The sequence below is a fragment of the Nicotiana sylvestris genome, chromosome 5 (genome assembly GCF_000393655.2).
Source record: "Nicotiana sylvestris chromosome 5, ASM39365v2, whole genome shotgun sequence".
NCBI lineage: Eukaryota > Viridiplantae > Streptophyta > Magnoliopsida > Solanales > Solanaceae > Nicotiana > Nicotiana sylvestris.
The window spans coordinates 18,152,421-18,169,800 of record NC_091061.1 but is presented as its reverse complement, the minus strand read 5'-3'; the positions used below and the strand labels follow the sequence as shown (position 1 = coordinate 18,169,800).

The following is a 17,380-nucleotide window of genomic DNA, read 5'->3' as shown; positions in this document are numbered from 1 at the left end:
GGGCACAACTGAAAGACAATAGCATATGGTTTTGCCTATTAATCATCTAACCATCACTTTCATAGTGTGGCCACATATTTCAACCCATGTGTTTAAAACATTTTTGTTTTGATCAAGTCAAGATCATGTTGATTCAACCTATAAATGTTAACAGGGTGAATATAAGATCATTTTAGAAGACAGTCATGTTGAATCAATGTTAATCTCAATAGAGTGAATATAAGATCTCTTTGAGAGCTTATTTGTGATAATTTTCTTACTGTCCACTCGGTTCATTCTAAATGAATTTGAGTAAATAGAAAAATGTCAGCCAGAAGATGGAGTCTAATTAAGCTCATGTTTTGGACAAATAGAGCGACACGTTGCAGTAATGGCAGAATCCTGCCCCAAAGACTGGTTTCTGCCGAAAATGTAGATTTAACTTACAACAACAGAAATTGCTAATGCAAGGTACAAGTACCAAAACACTACAAATAACAAGAAGCATAAACTGATACAGTGGGTTTACATCTCATTTGCAAAATCATCACTCAAAGCAGTGAGTAACTACAAGAGATTTTTTCGTTTCATCTTCAACTTGGTTGACAATATATATACAAACCCCAAAGCTACACAGGGTGTAACTATATATAGACGAGGTATTCTCAAGTTGTTTCACTGATCAAGTACAACTTCTGACCATCAGAAATCAAACCTATATCAAGAATTTTACCTGCATCTTCTGATAAAATACAAGAGCCAGATGGAAAGTTGAGTTGTTCCGATGCTGTAGTAATGAGCTCTTCCATACTCTTAGGTATCCACAGTACAACACCATGTTTCCTGAGATCCTTGGGCTCCCATGGGTGGAAAGGAAACACAGTACACTTCTGTGGGTGCATTTTTTCTGTTATACACAGATTATATGGTTAGCGGGCTTAAAAAAGTTTAGCTAATAGAAAAATGTAGCTAATAAAAGAAGTTGTAGCCCCGTTATTCAGCTTTTGGGAGAAGAGTAATAATTGATGACCACAGGTAACAATGAATATTCAGTTAACCCTTGTCTTGTTCCTCTTCAAGTCACTTTTTCATGCTTTTTGGTCTTTGTTTTAGGTGAGTAATAAAGGGGGAGCAAGTGGAGCAACGGAGTCTCCCAGATCAAATAAGCAGCGGTACCACATAAAGGGTATTATTATAAACTCCTAAATATAATATTTTCCACTGTACTTGGTGAAAGTGTTGCTTCTGTAATACCTGAGATCTCGTGTGGAGCAATAGGGAATTCCGATATCTGAGCTGATTTTGCTTCTTCCAGAAGCTTGGTCAATTGATTGTTTCCACTTAGTCTAGCTTCATCAAATGGAGTATTTCCCCATCTGCAACATAACAAGTTCCCTTAGTTTTAAGTGGCTAACTGGTACATGTATGCACAATTCAGCTAGTACCATGTACTAAAGTTCTGAAAGAGCAACCACGATGATTCACCTCGATAACTCGATTAGCCTTAAAACTTGACGGAAAAAAACTACACCAAGCTCAGGAGAAGAATTGACTAAGAATCTAATAAGCTCAATTCAGAAGTAAAACTACCCCATGTCTCCACTGATCATGTACAATTCAAGGCATTTTGAGATTGAACCATGATGGACTTAACAACAAGTTCTCCTAGGTCCTCAAAGAGATATTTTTATAACAGGTTTAATCTCAAGAAAATTGTGTTGGGATCTTTCCTCATGTTTGAGAATTCATTCACATTCTTGATTCGTCTCTATCTCGTTATGTCGATGACAGGAAAAATACGAAAAGCAAATAGTGTAACTTACGAATTCACCGATTAGTGATTAGAAAATCTATCAGTTTTCAAAAGCCTGGAATTGAAGCAGTTAATTTTAAAAGCATGAATCTCAAATTGATTTGGCATTACTATGCTATAAATCAAAAAATAGCAAGAGTAAAATTTCTCATCATATGTAAAAAGGCGATTTGGAAAAAAGAAGAAGAAAAATTGATAGGTTAAAGGATGCAAGATTCAAGAACATAATTATGCCTCACTCCCAACTCCCAAGTTAGTTGGGGTTGGCTATATGAATTCGCACTATCCATTTCACTACATTTGGACCCGGATGCAAGATTCAACAATCAACAGGAAAAAATTACTCTCTTGAAGAATTTTCAAATACTGATAGCAACAATATAAAGTAACGTTCATGTTTCCCAACAAGTTAAGCACGTAAGTCTACCTTATGTTTATGACAAAAGGTAGCTTGCTCTAAACTAAAGATTCCATACTGATCTTAAGAAGTGACTTCAATAATGTAGCAATAAAGATTTAACTGGTACCTGTCTTTCGAGAAAACAGAAGCACCAGCTCCCAGAAGCAATCTCGCCATCGCGAATAATCCTTGAGAAGCCGCTACATGGAGTGGTGTTCGGTGATCATAGTCTTTGGAGTTTGGATCAATACCATTGGACAACAGCCTTCGTAGTAGATCCGAATCCCCCTTTGCAACCAACATACACAAAAAACTACCAGCATTTTCGATCTTCAAGAAAGCACCTTCCTTAACAAGTAATGAAGCAACACGATCGTGTCCATTCTTGATAGCTTCAAACAGCGGTGTGGTATCAAAGTTGTCTATTTGGAGAAGAGCATGAGTTACAATTATATTTGAGAAGAAGGAAGTTCACAGGTGAAATACAGTTTGTAAAACTTACCTGAAGCATTGAGATCGACACCTTCTTGGATAAGGAAAAGAGAGATGTCTTCATATCCTCTGGACGCTGCAAGATGCTGTTCGTAACAAAACCTTGATTAGGAATATTTTTTCACTCTATCTTCAGCCTTATTTTAGACTCATTTGGTTTGCTTATTTTTCTTAAAGACAGAATCAGTATTTTGATAACAAGCACCTGAAACTTAATAACCCATATTCCTTAAAGGAGAATCCTTCCAAACCGTGCTCTATGATTTACAAATTTGCACACCCAAGAAAGAAATTCATGAGCTTGGAAACAAAACTGATTATGAACAAAAAGAAAATCCCACTCATGAACTGACAATAGCAACTCATGACAAACTTTTTGTAAAATAAACAACTCGTCAGAAAATTGAGAAGAAGTAATGGAACAGAAATAATATATGTTTCCTTTGGCGAGACCCATACCAAAGGAGATCTTCCATCATAATCTTTCTTGTTGGGATCAGCTCCAGCTCGGATCAGACCCTTCAGCTGGTGCAAATCACCATGATAAGCTGCACTATTCACTTTCAAAGCAAGCTCAGCCTCTTGTTTCCCAATATGGAATGTTATATCTGACTCCACTTGCTTCACACGAAGATCAGAATCTTTTCCCTGTCAGTTAAGACCGCTTTTAGGCCTTTTGAGTCCATAAGCATTTCTAATGCAAAAGCAGTTAATGCCCAAAAGGAGAAATACAATTAGTAAGGGTCGAGAACGGCATGCCACCCAAGACAGATTACCTCTAATAAGTTAGTCAAAATTCTTCTCCCGTCATGAAAATAGATCTCCAAAATATTTGAAAATGATTGCTTATCAATCCGTATGAGTCTGCATAGTTCACACACACGGACAGTATATGGTTGTGGAATGTTGCAAAGAATGGATATTTCCCCAAACGAGCTATTTGGCTCAAGAAGTGCTACTCTCTCTTCTGACCCATCATTCCCTATACCAATTTCCTCCTGGACCAAGATAACCACAATAAGTCTCAAACTATTAGCTGCAACTCGACGCCAAACATGAATAGATAAGTCAGCAGCTGTAAGATTTGCAAAAATTTTGGAGCAATGGAAAGCTAGAAACCAGTGACTTGCTATTTTCTCTCCTTTTCTAGAGTTTTTGATCACATCATCGCAGTCTAACAATTTCCTAGCTGCAGTTCTGGAACCAAGTCCATAATAGATACAGAACTAGTGATATTAATATGGTTTGGAAACCCAAGCTAACGTATGGTAGAATATATATTTTCTAAGGCGATAAAAGAATATAGGCTTATTATTATAACGTAAAATGTCGCACAATAGAAAATAATAAGCAGCAATAATAATAGTAGAGTAATGTACCAGAACACCATGACAGACAAAATAAAGTTGGTCTACCACATGCCCCTGTTCCATGATCACTTCTCCTGGAAGGAAAAATTCTTCACACACTCTAGTTACCTGAAAATTTATCACAAAAATCAGTAATTCCCACTCAGCTCTAGATTTATCTTAATTAACTGGGCCCAGTAATAATCAAACAGAAAGGCATGAGGCAAGCATTCAAAGATATACATGAAGAGTAGAGAGAAGAAGCATGCATGTCAAATTGTTTCAAATTTAGCGGAGTGTTACAATGCAGGTCGAATAGGCAGAAAATCGTATCTACATGCAGAAAACACACATAAACTTACCAAGGACCATTTCTACAAATGTCTTATCAACCTAGGATCCCAACCTTGCTGCCCTAGGGGATTCTTAAAACAGGTAAAACGCATTAAGCACATTGAAGAAGTACGAACTGCAATACAATTTAATTAAGCAGGCAAACTTGAAATAAAGATGTCTTATGTAAGCCGCTTATGTAATTCAGAACATGAGCAAAGACCGGATGTTAGATTAATAGCTGGCTCATTGTGGAACATATGGTGTGGGTCTTCTATTCTTTTCTGCTTCACTAGGATCAGCATAGCAAGTGATGAGGATCTTTATAAGCCATCATTTTCTAGAGGTGTGGCAAAATATCTCATATAGTCATGAATCTCAATTAGAGTGAAAATAGAACAGACCTCTTCAGAAAAGAGAGGATAGAAACACTGTTTTGAGATTAAATAAACAATCATTGACAAAGTAACTTACAATTTGACTTATGAATTCTGAGGAGCAGTCCCTGAAAAGAGGAATATTTTCAATGCAAGACTGATATAACGTCTGGGATATCTGCGAAAATGTTCAAGTTTTAGTCACAGTATTACTGAAGGAATGTTATATGCATCAGCAATGAGAAGGAAAGGTCAAAATAAAATACAAGAAAGAATGTGAACTCTAGAAGCGCTAACAAAGATGGTTAACGTGCTTTTTGACAACAAAAGAAATTTCCAAGTGAATAACCCACCCACCCACTCAAAAACAAATTCGTGTATATTGATCTTGCTTCTTTTAAAGTCAGGGAGTGATTTTTTCTGCCCTGTGGGTTTGGAAAAACTAAAGCTTTCTGCTCAAACCACAACAACAACAACAACAACAACAACAACAACAACAACAACAACAACAACAACAACAACAACGGCACAGTATAATCCCACAAGTGGGATCTGGGGAGGGTAATATGTACGCACACCTTATCCCTACCTCGAGGGGCAGAGAGGTTGTTTCCAGGAGACCCTCGGCTCAAGAAAGCAACAAGAGACGATATATTAGTACTATCAATAGACTCATAATAAAATAACATAACATAACATAAAATAACAAAATAACAGCAATATAAGAAATATAGGAAATACGAAAAAGATGGAAGGTATGATAATATCCAACAGATAAAGCCTTGCATCAGTAGCTGACCAATAGCATCCTAAGACTAACTCCTAACTGGCTAGTCTCACTCTGCTCAAACCCTATTAACAAATCCCAAAACAGCATAACCAGATAATTGTTTTACTAATGAATGATCTCTGGCAACAAGAATTACGGAACTGAAAACCGTCCTACAGTAGTGAATTCCTTCTCACATAAGTAGTGACCTGCACTAATGGTGTAACAAATGCCCTACCACATGTGTATAAATTTATTTGTGTGTGTCAGGGAGAGAAAAAGCAACATTAGACGAAATCATTATATTTCAGAACCCACGACATCTAAGTTATAGACCCGTCACTTTCTTTTACATACTACCTATTATTCTCTGTGTAACAACGGAAAACTAACTGGTAATTAACTCGTATGGTTTTATAGCACCGTAAACTGAGGAAAACAGAAAAGAAACCAAGCAATTCAAAGAATTCAAATAGCCGATTCTAATGTTTCAGAGTACAGGAAATTTAGTGAACATAGAGCCATGCAAACAATGAGTTACATGGAGATTTTTCCTTTTGTTTATTTACCTTAGCTCGGATTGAGATGGGAAGGTCCTGAAGAACAGCTGCATCAGTGTAAGCGCTTTCATATTGTAATCGCAAGTGATCTTTAATTTGAGTACGAATATCTCTTCCGAGTCTATTTCTGTTCATATAGTTCATAAGATCTGTCATTTTATCCCTGTATCGGACGGTTTTTGATCCCTTGACAATCAGTGCTGTCATATTACCGATCAAATAAGCACCAAGAATCATGTCAAAAGAGACATAAATCATAACAAATATCATTTCCCTCAGATTGACTGCATGTATGTCACCGTAGCCTGTAGGACCGAAAGACACCTTCTACTATTAGTAGGATGTGATTGCATATCCAGAAAAGGTATAAAAAGAGTGCCATGAGTTAGGAAGAGAATGTTCAAATTAATACTAAGCATTACGAAAGAAAAGAAATCTTCCTTCAAAATGTATGATTTTTTTCCAAAACAAACGACTTCTTTTTATATAGTCTTCAAATAATTTCTTCTGGTTATATTATTCCTATTACCCAAAACACCAAAATAAATCACTATGTTAATACCAAAACCTTTTACAATGATACCAATTTATGAATATCTATATTTATCCATCTTCAACAGTATCTATTGTATTAACTCCAAAACTTTTTAAAGTAATACCAATTTATGAATATCTATATTTATCCATCTTCAACAGTATCTATTCTATCTTCCTATTTTTTTGTTACCTATTTTCTCTATTATCTTTTTCTTTGGTTCTGGGGAGGGGATGTGGAAAAGATGTCATGCATGATATTAGTGATAACTTGATGTGCACGTAAAATCATTCAATTTTTATGACTACTCAGCTTAACGCTGCCAAATTGATTATTTGTAAATAAAGATAACAGGACATCTCGGAAACAGAAAGGAAACAGGCATATTTTGAGATCCACCGGGTGTCACGCTTTCAGTTTCGTTGATAAGCTCAAAACATGCATAAATAGTGGATCAATTGGAAAAGAATGATTATTTAGGCAAATCTAAATGTATAAAGGTTAGAGCTCGCTTTAGGGGATTAGAATAGATTGAAAAGCCATAACAAGCACTACCACTGTCAACTAAACCATATTACTTTGTACTATTTTAGACCTGCACTTGAAGATACTTCTATGATTCAGACATCCGATTCAGGTACTTATATTCTAAACTTAATCTAATCCATAGAAGATAAAATGAACACAAATTGGAGGGCAAAGGTTTCAGTTCTAGTCTTGGATGGAAACTGCCACATGTTGAACTTCAACTTCGGGGTTTGAGACCTTTATAATTGTCAAATGAAATCTAGAGACAACTTATATCATATGACACAAAATAAGAAGTTTCTTTGCATGAAAAATGTCTGCACCCTCCGTTTTAGAACTGGGACAGTGAAACTTGAAAGGAAGCAATAGACATACCCACAGTTGCCATAGTGACAATGGCAAAATACAGAGAAGTGATGTATCGCCTCCAGAGATCAATCTCTCTAAAGTGTGAATAACTGTAGTCTCCCAGGGTCAAACTCCCAATCCATGTGTAACCTTCTTTCTCTTCAGGCAGAGTAGTAGCCAAAAAGTAAAAGATGCAAGCTGCTGTATGCGTGCAATAGAGTTCAACAACGATAAGTTTTAATATCCTAGTGAAGAGATAATTGATCCGAATATCTTTCTCCATCTTCTGAAAAAAGTCATTGACTCGGCGCACCCTGCTTAACCTAATCCATAAAAGGTATCTCAATCCCTCTTTTTTGCCAGCAGCCTGATTATTTCAAATGGAACAGCGTTAGTTTAAAAAGCACTACTTGAACCAAGTATCTAACATGAAATGCAGGTATCAGTTCATTTAAAATTTTGGTCTTGGCCAAGAGTATAACTAATAGGAAATAAAGTAGAAAAAAAGAGCTTCCACTCCATTGTCTTGCTGACAAGAAAGCAAGTTTCTCTTTACTAGGTTGCATGGAAGTTAATGGAGAGAGGAGCATATTAAGACAAGTGAGCTTATCAATTTATTTAAGTAGAGTTATGCCTCTGAGCCTCTCAAGAATGGATGCTTACATTTACAAGCTATGGAGAGATGAGCATATTTAAATGAATGTCACCAAACAGCAGTTTAGTCCTCCCTATTGTTCATCATCGTCATATTCTCTAATAACTGCCAAATACTGGTTTGCTTTGCATTTTCTAGAACATCTGGTGGATGTCCAAGATTAAGTAAAAGATTGACTGATTAAATGGTGCTAGGGAATTAAAAAGTGCACCTTATAAATGTTATCCCACGGCATGCAACTGAGAAAATCCAAGATAAAATGAGTTTTCAAGTACCTGCAACGAGAGAAGATCAGCTAAACTACTTAAAAGGCATACCTTCTGTTGCATCCCTCCTCGGTGGTGGATTCAGAATTTAGACGCAGAGAGTTTTGAAACTATAGGATCGATTCTGAAATGTTTATATAACTTTATCTATACTTGTTTTTAACACGTATATACTAGATTCGACCATGAAACACTAGGTTCTGTCCAACCTGCGAAACGATGGTAGAATTCGTCACTATCTTTGTGCAAAATAGTAAAGCATGAGGGGAAAGGGGACTGACCGAAGAGCAATAGGGGTTCGTTTATGCACCATCTTGTATGTCTGACTATCTCTGTAAGCTACAAAGAATTGCACGACTATGTCGACAAGAAAAGCTATTTGGCCACAAATGTCTAAGAGAAAAAGCTTCCTGGGCAATCCCTTGAAGAATGCAAACTCCATTGGAGTAAAAAAAGATGAATAAATCGCCCAAATCAGGATAAACTTCTCCCATATCTTGTACCACCTGCATCAAGTTTTTCTAGATTATCAGTTTGAAATGTCAAAGAAATTTTCCCCGAGGCTTAAAGGAGGTAAGAGATATGAAACCACTTTTGGCGCTAAAATAATACTCCCTCTATTTGGGTTTATGCGAAACTATTTTTTTTTTGTCCGTTCCAAAAAGAATGACCCGTTTCTTAATTTGGTAACAATTTAGCTTAAATTTACAATTCTACCCTTAATGATAAACTTTTATAACCACACAAATAATGTAGGCCCCTGTTTGACTTGCTTAGGATCACAAATTTCAAAAGTCTTTATTTTTTCTTAAACTTCGTATCCAATCAAACAGATTTATATAAATTGGAATGGAAGGAGTACTAGAATAGAGAAAGCAACTGATGAAAATAAAAACTTTTATAATTTTCTTTCCATTATTGAATGATGTACTATTACAAAGAGTAAAATGAGAGTTATTTGTAAAAATTATCAAATGTTGGGTTTAACCTTGTGAAATCTTAAAATAGAGTACAACAACAACAACAACAACAACCCAGTATAATCCCACTTAGTGGGGTCTGGGGAGGGTAGTGTGTACGCAGACCTTACCCCTACTCTGGGGTAGAGAGACTGTTTTCAAATAGACCCTCGGCATCCTTACCTCCAAGAACTTCCCACCTTGCTCTTGGGTAGACTCGAAATCTTAAAATAGAGTGAATGGAAAATAAAGAGAAAATGAAAATTTTGAATTTCCCTCTTTAAAAAGGGGCATTGTCCCATATTGGAGGAGAAAAATAGTTTTGATGAGTATATATACAATTGCACTTCTTCTAACTCTTAAAGAGTTGAGAAGAAGGCAAGCCTCGTGTCGTCGTTGTTAGGGGTGTTCATAAAAATCCGAAAAACCGAACCAAACAGACCAGAAAAATCGATACTTTTTGGTTTGGTTTGGTTTTGGTTTTGAAATTTAAAAACCGATCAAATTTGGTTTGGTTTGGTTTTAATAAAAAAAAAATCGAACCAAACCGAATATAGGAGTAGCTATTTTAAATTTAGAATTACACCTATATATATGTATACTTTTATACAAAGTTTCAAAAATTTTATAGTAAATGTTAATCGTTTGCACTTTTAGTACAGTTTTTTACCTTTACATTCTAGTTTGATTGATAGTTTTCTTTTGTTAAGTGTAAGAATCTATTTCATGTTAAAAATAATATATTTTTAATTGAGTCCTTAAATTATTCGTCACTATTTAATTCAATTATCATCAATATATCTTGGTAAATAATAGATTTCTCAAAGGGCAATTGATTTGATAGTGTTACGTTAAAAATGTGGTCGCCGAAATATGTGTTTGGTAGTGTATGTCTTATATTTAAGAAAAAAATTGAAAAATAACAGAAAAAAACAAAAATCCGACATAAATCGAATCGAGAAAAAACTGACTTAATTGGTTTGGTTTGGTTCTAATATTTGAAAAACCGACTTACTTGATTTGGATTCTTTTTAGGGAAAAACCGATCCAAACCGAACCATGAACACCCCTAGTCGTCGTCATCGCTTGGCTCAGCTTCGGTCAAATGACCTGATTGATTGATTTTTCTTACGAAAATTTTGATTTCTCCTTCTTCCTTCAGCATTGTTTTTTTAACATAAAGAAAGCAGTAATTGTGATTTGCTATTGATCTTTGAGTTCATTGGTCACTGCCTCACTGGGGTTTGAAGTATCGTTATACCAGCGAGGGCAATCCATTCTATTCTGGGAGAAAATAATCCTAAATCTCGGGTACTATGAGGGGATTAAGTTCCTTAAGAAAATACTGTGAATTCAGTGGGCTCAGATTAATTTTCTGTTCTTCTACATTTCTGCTTTTATGTTGCTACTGGTTTTTGAATATATTTTTCGAATACAGATTAATAACAGTTAACACATTTCACTTTATGAGTTAATACATTTCTATCTAAAAGATAATAATATGTAATCATTCGTAAAAAATAAAATTAGTGTCTGAAATATAAAACTTGTTGTCCACTACAACATGTTAATCTGTACTAATAGGCAAATTTTATTTACAGTGTGAGTGTATACAGAGGCAGCCCTAAGATTTGAAAGCAGCGGTAGCACTATCGAATAAAATGTTGTAGCAAGAACCAAACTCCGGCAAGCGCACTAAAGTCAAGTTATACTTCCCAACAACCAATGCAATTGTTTAAACTTTGAGTCTCGAATCAAAATATATATACATATTATTTAAGATATATATACATATATACATATAATACTTTTTTTAAATTACCGGGCCGATAAACCCCTACCCTAAGGATAGGTGTAAAATAAGTTAAATTCAGCTTTTATTACTATGATGTTTCTTTGTAAATTTAATTTTTGTAACGCCACTAATAATTAAACTTAACGCCATTGATTGCGCACAATGCTTTCATGTCAGACTTTACAGTCCCAACTCTAAGCAGCAATGCAATCCACAATATTCCACCCTGTCAACCCACTAGCAGCTCTTCTTTTCTTCTAGTCCATAAATCTCGTGATCTTCTGCTTCTTTTTTCTGATTTCTCTTATTTATCTTGTTGCTACTTTTCTCCTTTTTTTCTCCCTCCTCCCCTCAAATCTTACTTAGAGCCTGTTTGGACACAATTAATATTTTTTTACTTTTTTCAAAAAAAAAAATTTACTTTTTTCGAAAAAAATTACTTTTTTCGAAATTAATGTTTAGCCATAAAATTTTCAATTTTCAGTTGAAGATGAATTTTGAAATTTTTCGAAAAATTGAAAAACTCCAAAAAACTGTTTTCAAAATATTTTCACTCAGATCACTCACAAAAATTTAAAAACAACCCAAAATTATATTCATGTCCAAACACAACTCTAATTTTCAAATACCATTTCACTTGAAAAAAAATTCACTTTTTTTTTATAGAATTTTACAATTCTTATGTCCAAACGCCCACTTAAACTCCGGATCTGCTAGTCGAAATAAAAGCAATTCTTTATAGAATTATACAACCTAAAATTATCACCGTACATATTTTTCAACTATTTATGAAATACTATAAACAGTTAAATATGAATGGATGAAATAACACAAACAACAATACGCTCATATCACCAAAAGGGACAATTTATTCTATTAGCATTCTATAATTGGTTTTAGCAACTAACTTGCCATTTTTTCCCTTCAAATTACCAATCAAGACGTACTATAGAAGTTATTATGAAATGGACCTCTTGAACTTGACTAGCGCAAAAAATCTTTGCATGGTTATGTATGAAAATCAATCTGTATTAACAATTTGTTGAATAATCATCATACTTGTACAATCCCACCTAACTCCAGCATTTTCACATGTAGCAATGTATACATAAGAGTGCAGGTGGAGCCTCTCAACGATTATTTTTTTGTCTTCAAGTTTCGTAAGTCTAGATCCAATCGAACCAAACTCACAAAAGCTACTACTTGAGAAGTCTAAGAAAGGTGACTACACTGGAGTAGGACCCTTAATTAAATTTAAAATAGTTGTTTCATAAATCAGTGGTAGGTTAAATTACATATGAACACTAACAAATAAATTAATATAACTGAAAAGGATCTGATATATCCCTCTACTTTGTTTTATTGTTCAATCATGTCCCCCGTTATACTTTCCGTTCAGATTTACTCCTACCGTCCATCAAAGTTCTATATTTGTCACTATTTTAACGGTTGGGACACGTGGCACATTCTGAATGGAAGAACCAACTCAAAAACAAAAAAACTCCAAAACAAGCTAGAACCCATGATCCGCATGCTCGTTTTTCCTCTTTTAATTTTTTCCCAAACTTCTCTTAAATAAAAACTTTTAATCCGGGGCAAAGGAAAGGGTCGGGTTGGTTTAATTTATGAGTTGGTTAGGTCTTTCATTCAGAATGTGCCACGTGTCCTAACCGTTAAAGTATGGGCAAATATAGAACTTTGACGGACGGTAGGGGTAATTCTGGACGGAAAGTATAACGGGGGACATGATTGAACAATAAAATAAAGTAAAGGGATATATCAGACCCATTTCCGTTAATAGAAATATTAAAAAAAAAATAGAATGAAAAAAAAATCAATTGAAAATATAAAAGAAAAAAGGAAACAAAAAAAGAACGGCTGATAAATGACAATTCATAAATGTTGCTTTCAGGTGCAGTTGTAACATGATAGGAGGAGAGGCAGGCAGGTAGCTTATATAAAAGTCTTCTTCTTTTTCTCCTAGCTTTTTTAAAAAAAAAAAAAAAGTGTTAACAACAATTAAGCCCTTAAATGCATCGTGTATTATCACATGATATGCGAAGATTAGTCTGTATTTTGATGGTGATAAATGGATTAGGCAATCCAAAACAAAAGGTATACGAGTAAGAATTTAAAGGACCAAAGGTCCAAACGACAAAACTTGATAGAGGGGGAACCAAATTCATGGCCACAAGATATATGAGTTAATTTTATCCATAGTCATTGAATTTTCGTGTTTGTTACTCAAAAGTCATATTTTTTTGTTACGTAAAAATCATTCAACTTTATGTTCACTACATAAAAATTACTTTTCTTTTTTTTGTTACACAAAATCAGTTTACTTTGCTTTAGTTATCACAAAAGTCACATTTTTACTTGAAAAGTCTATTGTGCCCTTGATATTATATAAACCTTCATATTTATGTGATACCTTCTATATTATATACTATATAATATATTTTTAACTATGTAGTTTATTTATAAATAAAATAACTTAATATTATTTTATTTATTATTTTTAAAATATATTCGTATATTTAATTTTTTTCTTAACATTAATTTTCAAAATATATTAGTAGCGTTATTAAATTTGTCAGTAACTTTTATATATATTAGTAGAGAAATAAATTGGCAAATACATTTTTGTGAGAAAATCTGCAGGTAAACAAACAAGAAAATGAGAAAAAAATCATATGTTACTCTCAAGGAAAATCCCTAGTTACTACATGCGAATTTAGCTGGGGATATTTTCTTGGGTATTTACCATGGCAATGGTTATTTAGGAAATTTTATTACTAGAAATTTGGGAAAATCCGTCCAAAAAAATAATCAAAGTTGGTCGGTAATGACCAATAACTGTCCAAAACGCGTCCATTAACGTGTGGTTGGTATTTTGAAGGTCGGAAGGGAATATCGACCAAAGTTGGTCGGTAATTACAGACCAACTTTGGTCGGTCAATTAAATTCAAAAAATAATTGCTGGAAAAAAAAGGTTGTTTTGATAACGCTACTAATATATCTTGAAAATTAACGTTAAGAAAAAATTACATATACGAATATATTATAAAACTAATAAATAAAATAATATTAAATTATTTTATCTATAAATAAAATATATAGTAAAAAAATATATTATATAGTATATAATATAGAAGGTAATGCATAAATATGAATGTTTATATAATATTAAGGGCATAATAGACTTTTAAGTAAAAATGTGACTTTTGTGATAACTACAGTAATGTAAAATGATTTTTGTGTAACAAAAGAAAGAAAAGTGATTTTTGTGTAATGAACACAAAATTGAATGATTTTTACGTAACCAAAAAAAGAAAAGTGATTTTTGGATAACAAACACAAAAGTTCAATGACCATGGATAAAATTATCTCGAAGATATACATATTGGTGATTTACTCGGCTTCTGTTTGTAATTTCTTACTGTGACACGTTTCGTTAGCCAAGTTGACGGACTTCCTCTAGTTAGGTCATATATATAGATATTTTTATATTTCAACAAAAATTAAAGAAATCGCATAATCGTAAAATTCTAAACGGACGTTTTAATTCCCAAAACATTATTAGCCTAATCCTTAATTATCAATATTAAATTAATATAGCCTTCTTGATAATGATATTACTGCAGTAAAAATAATCTGATAATTATGACAAGTAATGCAACAACAAATTTATGAGATGAAATAAGGAATTGTTATTTTATTTATTCAAACACGTTTTTCTGGCAATTTGTCTAAGTGCATTACATATTTTTGTAGAAATTTTAATTTCATTGGACACGCAACACAGAGTACTTCCTCTATTTCAATTTATGTGTCTACATTACTACTTGGGAGTCTACCAGGTTCATCTTTGACCATGAGTTTCTTAAATGTTTTATAAGTATTTCAAAATATAATTTGTTATGATTTTGTCGTACTTTGTATGTAATTTCTAAATATATAAATTTTATTTCATAATTTTTTTTAAAAATCCATGTCCAATTGGTCAAATAAGAACTTTGACCCTTTACTCTGGATCAAGCCACAGAGTGAGAAAATGATTTCTTCAAGAGAGTATCAAGTTAAAGCTGAACTATCAAAGGGGACAGGGGGAGTAAATTATATACGCAAAACCTGGCGCTCCCTCCAATTCAATTTTATATGTAGTAGTTTGATTCGGTACAAAATTTAAGGAAAAAAAAAACTTTGAAACTCATACTTAAAAGCTTTTGTGGGTCCTTTAATTTGTGTGATTATAAAATCTTCTCGTTAAATTGAGTAAATAAAAAATTTATTTTCAAATTTAAAAAAAAAAGAGTTCCAAAGGCATCTTCCATTCATATCGATTTGGACTTTTCCGCACCATATTTTGATTTGCCTCTTCTTCGATCCGGAAATATTTAGTTTTTTTGGGAACAAACTAATAAGAAAAATGTGTTGCATATAGAAGATGTCTTCTATGCTTGTATTAGGTTTTTACTTATAGAAGAATGTCAAGCATTACTAATATATACTCAATTCGTTTCAACTTAGACGAAGTAATTTGACTCGGCACAAAATTTAAGGAAAAAAGAAGACTCTTGAAACTTCTGATCTTAAAAGCTTAATGGGTAATAACTTTGTGGGACCATGACATTTGTGTAATTATAAAAACTTATCATTAAGAATAAAATAAATAAAATTAAGATTTTAAAATTAAATTATTTTTAAATTTAAAAGTATGTCATGGAACATATTAAAAATACAACATCTGAAGGAGGGAGTAGTATTTATATAACTGGAACTTTGAAGATGAAATAATTAATATGAGTAGCACCAGTAGTCTTATAGAGTCAAACTATTGGTGAATGTTCTCCCTAAACCCAATGAATCTCCTCGAATGCCCATAGGTCCCTCGCACACCTAATACGCAAAATCCTCGGCGGGGATTACGCTTTTCTCACACGAAAATGATTTTCTCTGACACTCAAAAATAACAAGTCGCCATTGTTTTTTTCTGCAAAGCTACTGAAACATAACTTTTACGTTTCCCTTCCAATTTACAGTCTCTTTCAAAAACTAAAGAGAGAGAGAGAGCGTACCGGTCATCGGGATAAATAACGGAACCTTGAGAGAGGCCTTTGATGCCATTGATGACGTTTTCTCTGCTAAACCTCGAGTGAGTACTGGAGTCCAGTCCAAGCTCCTTCTCCATTAACGCATATCTTCTACTACTTCTCGACGATTTCGTCAAATCCTCCATTTTATACTCTGCGCCTGAATCTCTTCTACTAATATTCCTCTCTTCCTCTACTTCTCTCCTCATCATCGACATCTTCAACCGCACTACAAAATTCACAGATCTCACGCTGTTCGTTACACTTCTCTTCTCACACTAAACTCACCTAAGTGATTTTTCTCTGTTTATATGCAGGAAGTGGAATCGATTTTCCTCGTAATATATCAAATGAGTTGATCACTGATGTCGATCATCGTCCTTGTATTGAACATCTAGAAAGTTCTTTGGAGTAAAGAGAAATATCCTGAGAACTGAAAATTGCCTAATCTATGGCTATAGATAGACGAGCCTGAGATCCAGACAGAGATTTTAGCAGAGGGTGAACTTTTTGGAGAAAAGGGGAAGGAGGAGGGAAGAGATATTTATATGAAACTCAAACTCTGCCGCAGTTATTAATTTCTCTATCTATACGTTTTTAAATAATCTAAACTAGTAAAATTAAAAATAGTTGGCGTTACGTGTATACCATACAGTTGTACTGAATGTGATGTAATAAGAGTACAGTTGTTCCCACAGAAAAATAAATTAATACTTTCTCCATCATATTTTATGTGGCATGTTTGCTTGAGCACGAAAATGTATGTGATAGAGTGGTAAATACTATTTTATCTTTAATCATAGGTTTGAGTTTGAGTTTTCAAAGTTGTCTTTGTTAGAAAGCGCTTTATCCTTCATTTTTGGGACTTTTCAGCGCGAATCCAGATTTAATCGAACCCCAATACGGATATCAAACATCGGATGAAAACCAAAAAACATGCCCAATTTGCCTCTGTAATGAGTTTTTCAACATGTGAGTCTTGTTACGAGTGAAAATGATCAATCTTTTGCTCGTAAACTTTTGCTAAATAATTCAGATTTGACCAGCATGTTTCTCAGTTACCATTCTTCATCTCTTTAAATCAATTATCACCGTAACAATTGATTTTCTCTAATCTCAAAAACACCAC

At 33.7% G+C, this 17,380-nt stretch overlaps 1 protein-coding gene and 1 long non-coding RNA gene across 3 annotated transcripts; one reads left to right on the top strand and one right to left on the bottom strand.

Moving 5' to 3' along the window:
• Positions 1 to 451: 451 nt before the first annotated feature.
• LOC104214657 (potassium channel SKOR-like) lies at positions 452 to 16,909 on the bottom strand. 2 transcript variants are annotated; one of them, XM_070174281.1, is made up of 13 exons: positions 16,237 to 16,909; positions 8,686 to 8,910; positions 8,350 to 8,413; positions 7,511 to 7,850; positions 6,082 to 6,272; positions 4,841 to 4,921; positions 4,064 to 4,162; positions 3,461 to 3,682; positions 3,144 to 3,332; positions 2,695 to 2,770; positions 2,320 to 2,614; positions 1,234 to 1,355; positions 452 to 886 (listed from the first exon to the last, which is right to left on the bottom strand). In XM_070174281.1, exons 1-13 carry the CDS (start codon positions 16,467 to 16,469, stop codon positions 645 to 647), a joined length of 2,379 nt encoding a protein of 792 aa, XP_070030382.1. In that variant the 5' UTR covers positions 16,470 to 16,909; the 3' UTR covers positions 452 to 644. The 2 variants fall into 2 exon arrangements, with proteins under 2 accessions (XP_070030382.1, XP_009762658.1); XM_009764356.2 differs by having other exon boundaries at positions 6,082 to 6,377; positions 16,237 to 16,907.
• On the top strand, positions 883 to 1,279 carry LOC138891188 (uncharacterized). The gene is made up of 2 exons (XR_011407514.1): positions 883 to 1,014; positions 1,093 to 1,279. It is a non-coding gene; the product is annotated as an uncharacterized lncRNA (long non-coding RNA).
• Positions 16,910 to 17,380: the final 471 nt, after the last annotated feature.

Excerpts from the sequence above, each read along its gene's own strand:
- LOC104214657 (XM_009764356.2), bottom strand. The coding sequence starts at position 16,469 with ATGTCGATGATGAGGAGAGAAGTAGAGGAAGAGAGGAATATTAGTAGA. Across the intron at positions 3,333-3,460 it reads TTTTGACTAACTTATTAGAG|GGAAAAGATTCTGATCTTCG; the intron begins GTAATCTGTCTT and ends CTTAACTGACAG. Across the intron at positions 1,356-2,319 it reads TCTGTTTTCTCGAAAGACAG|ATGGGGAAATACTCCATTTG; the intron begins GTACCAGTTAAA and ends GTTATGTTGCAG.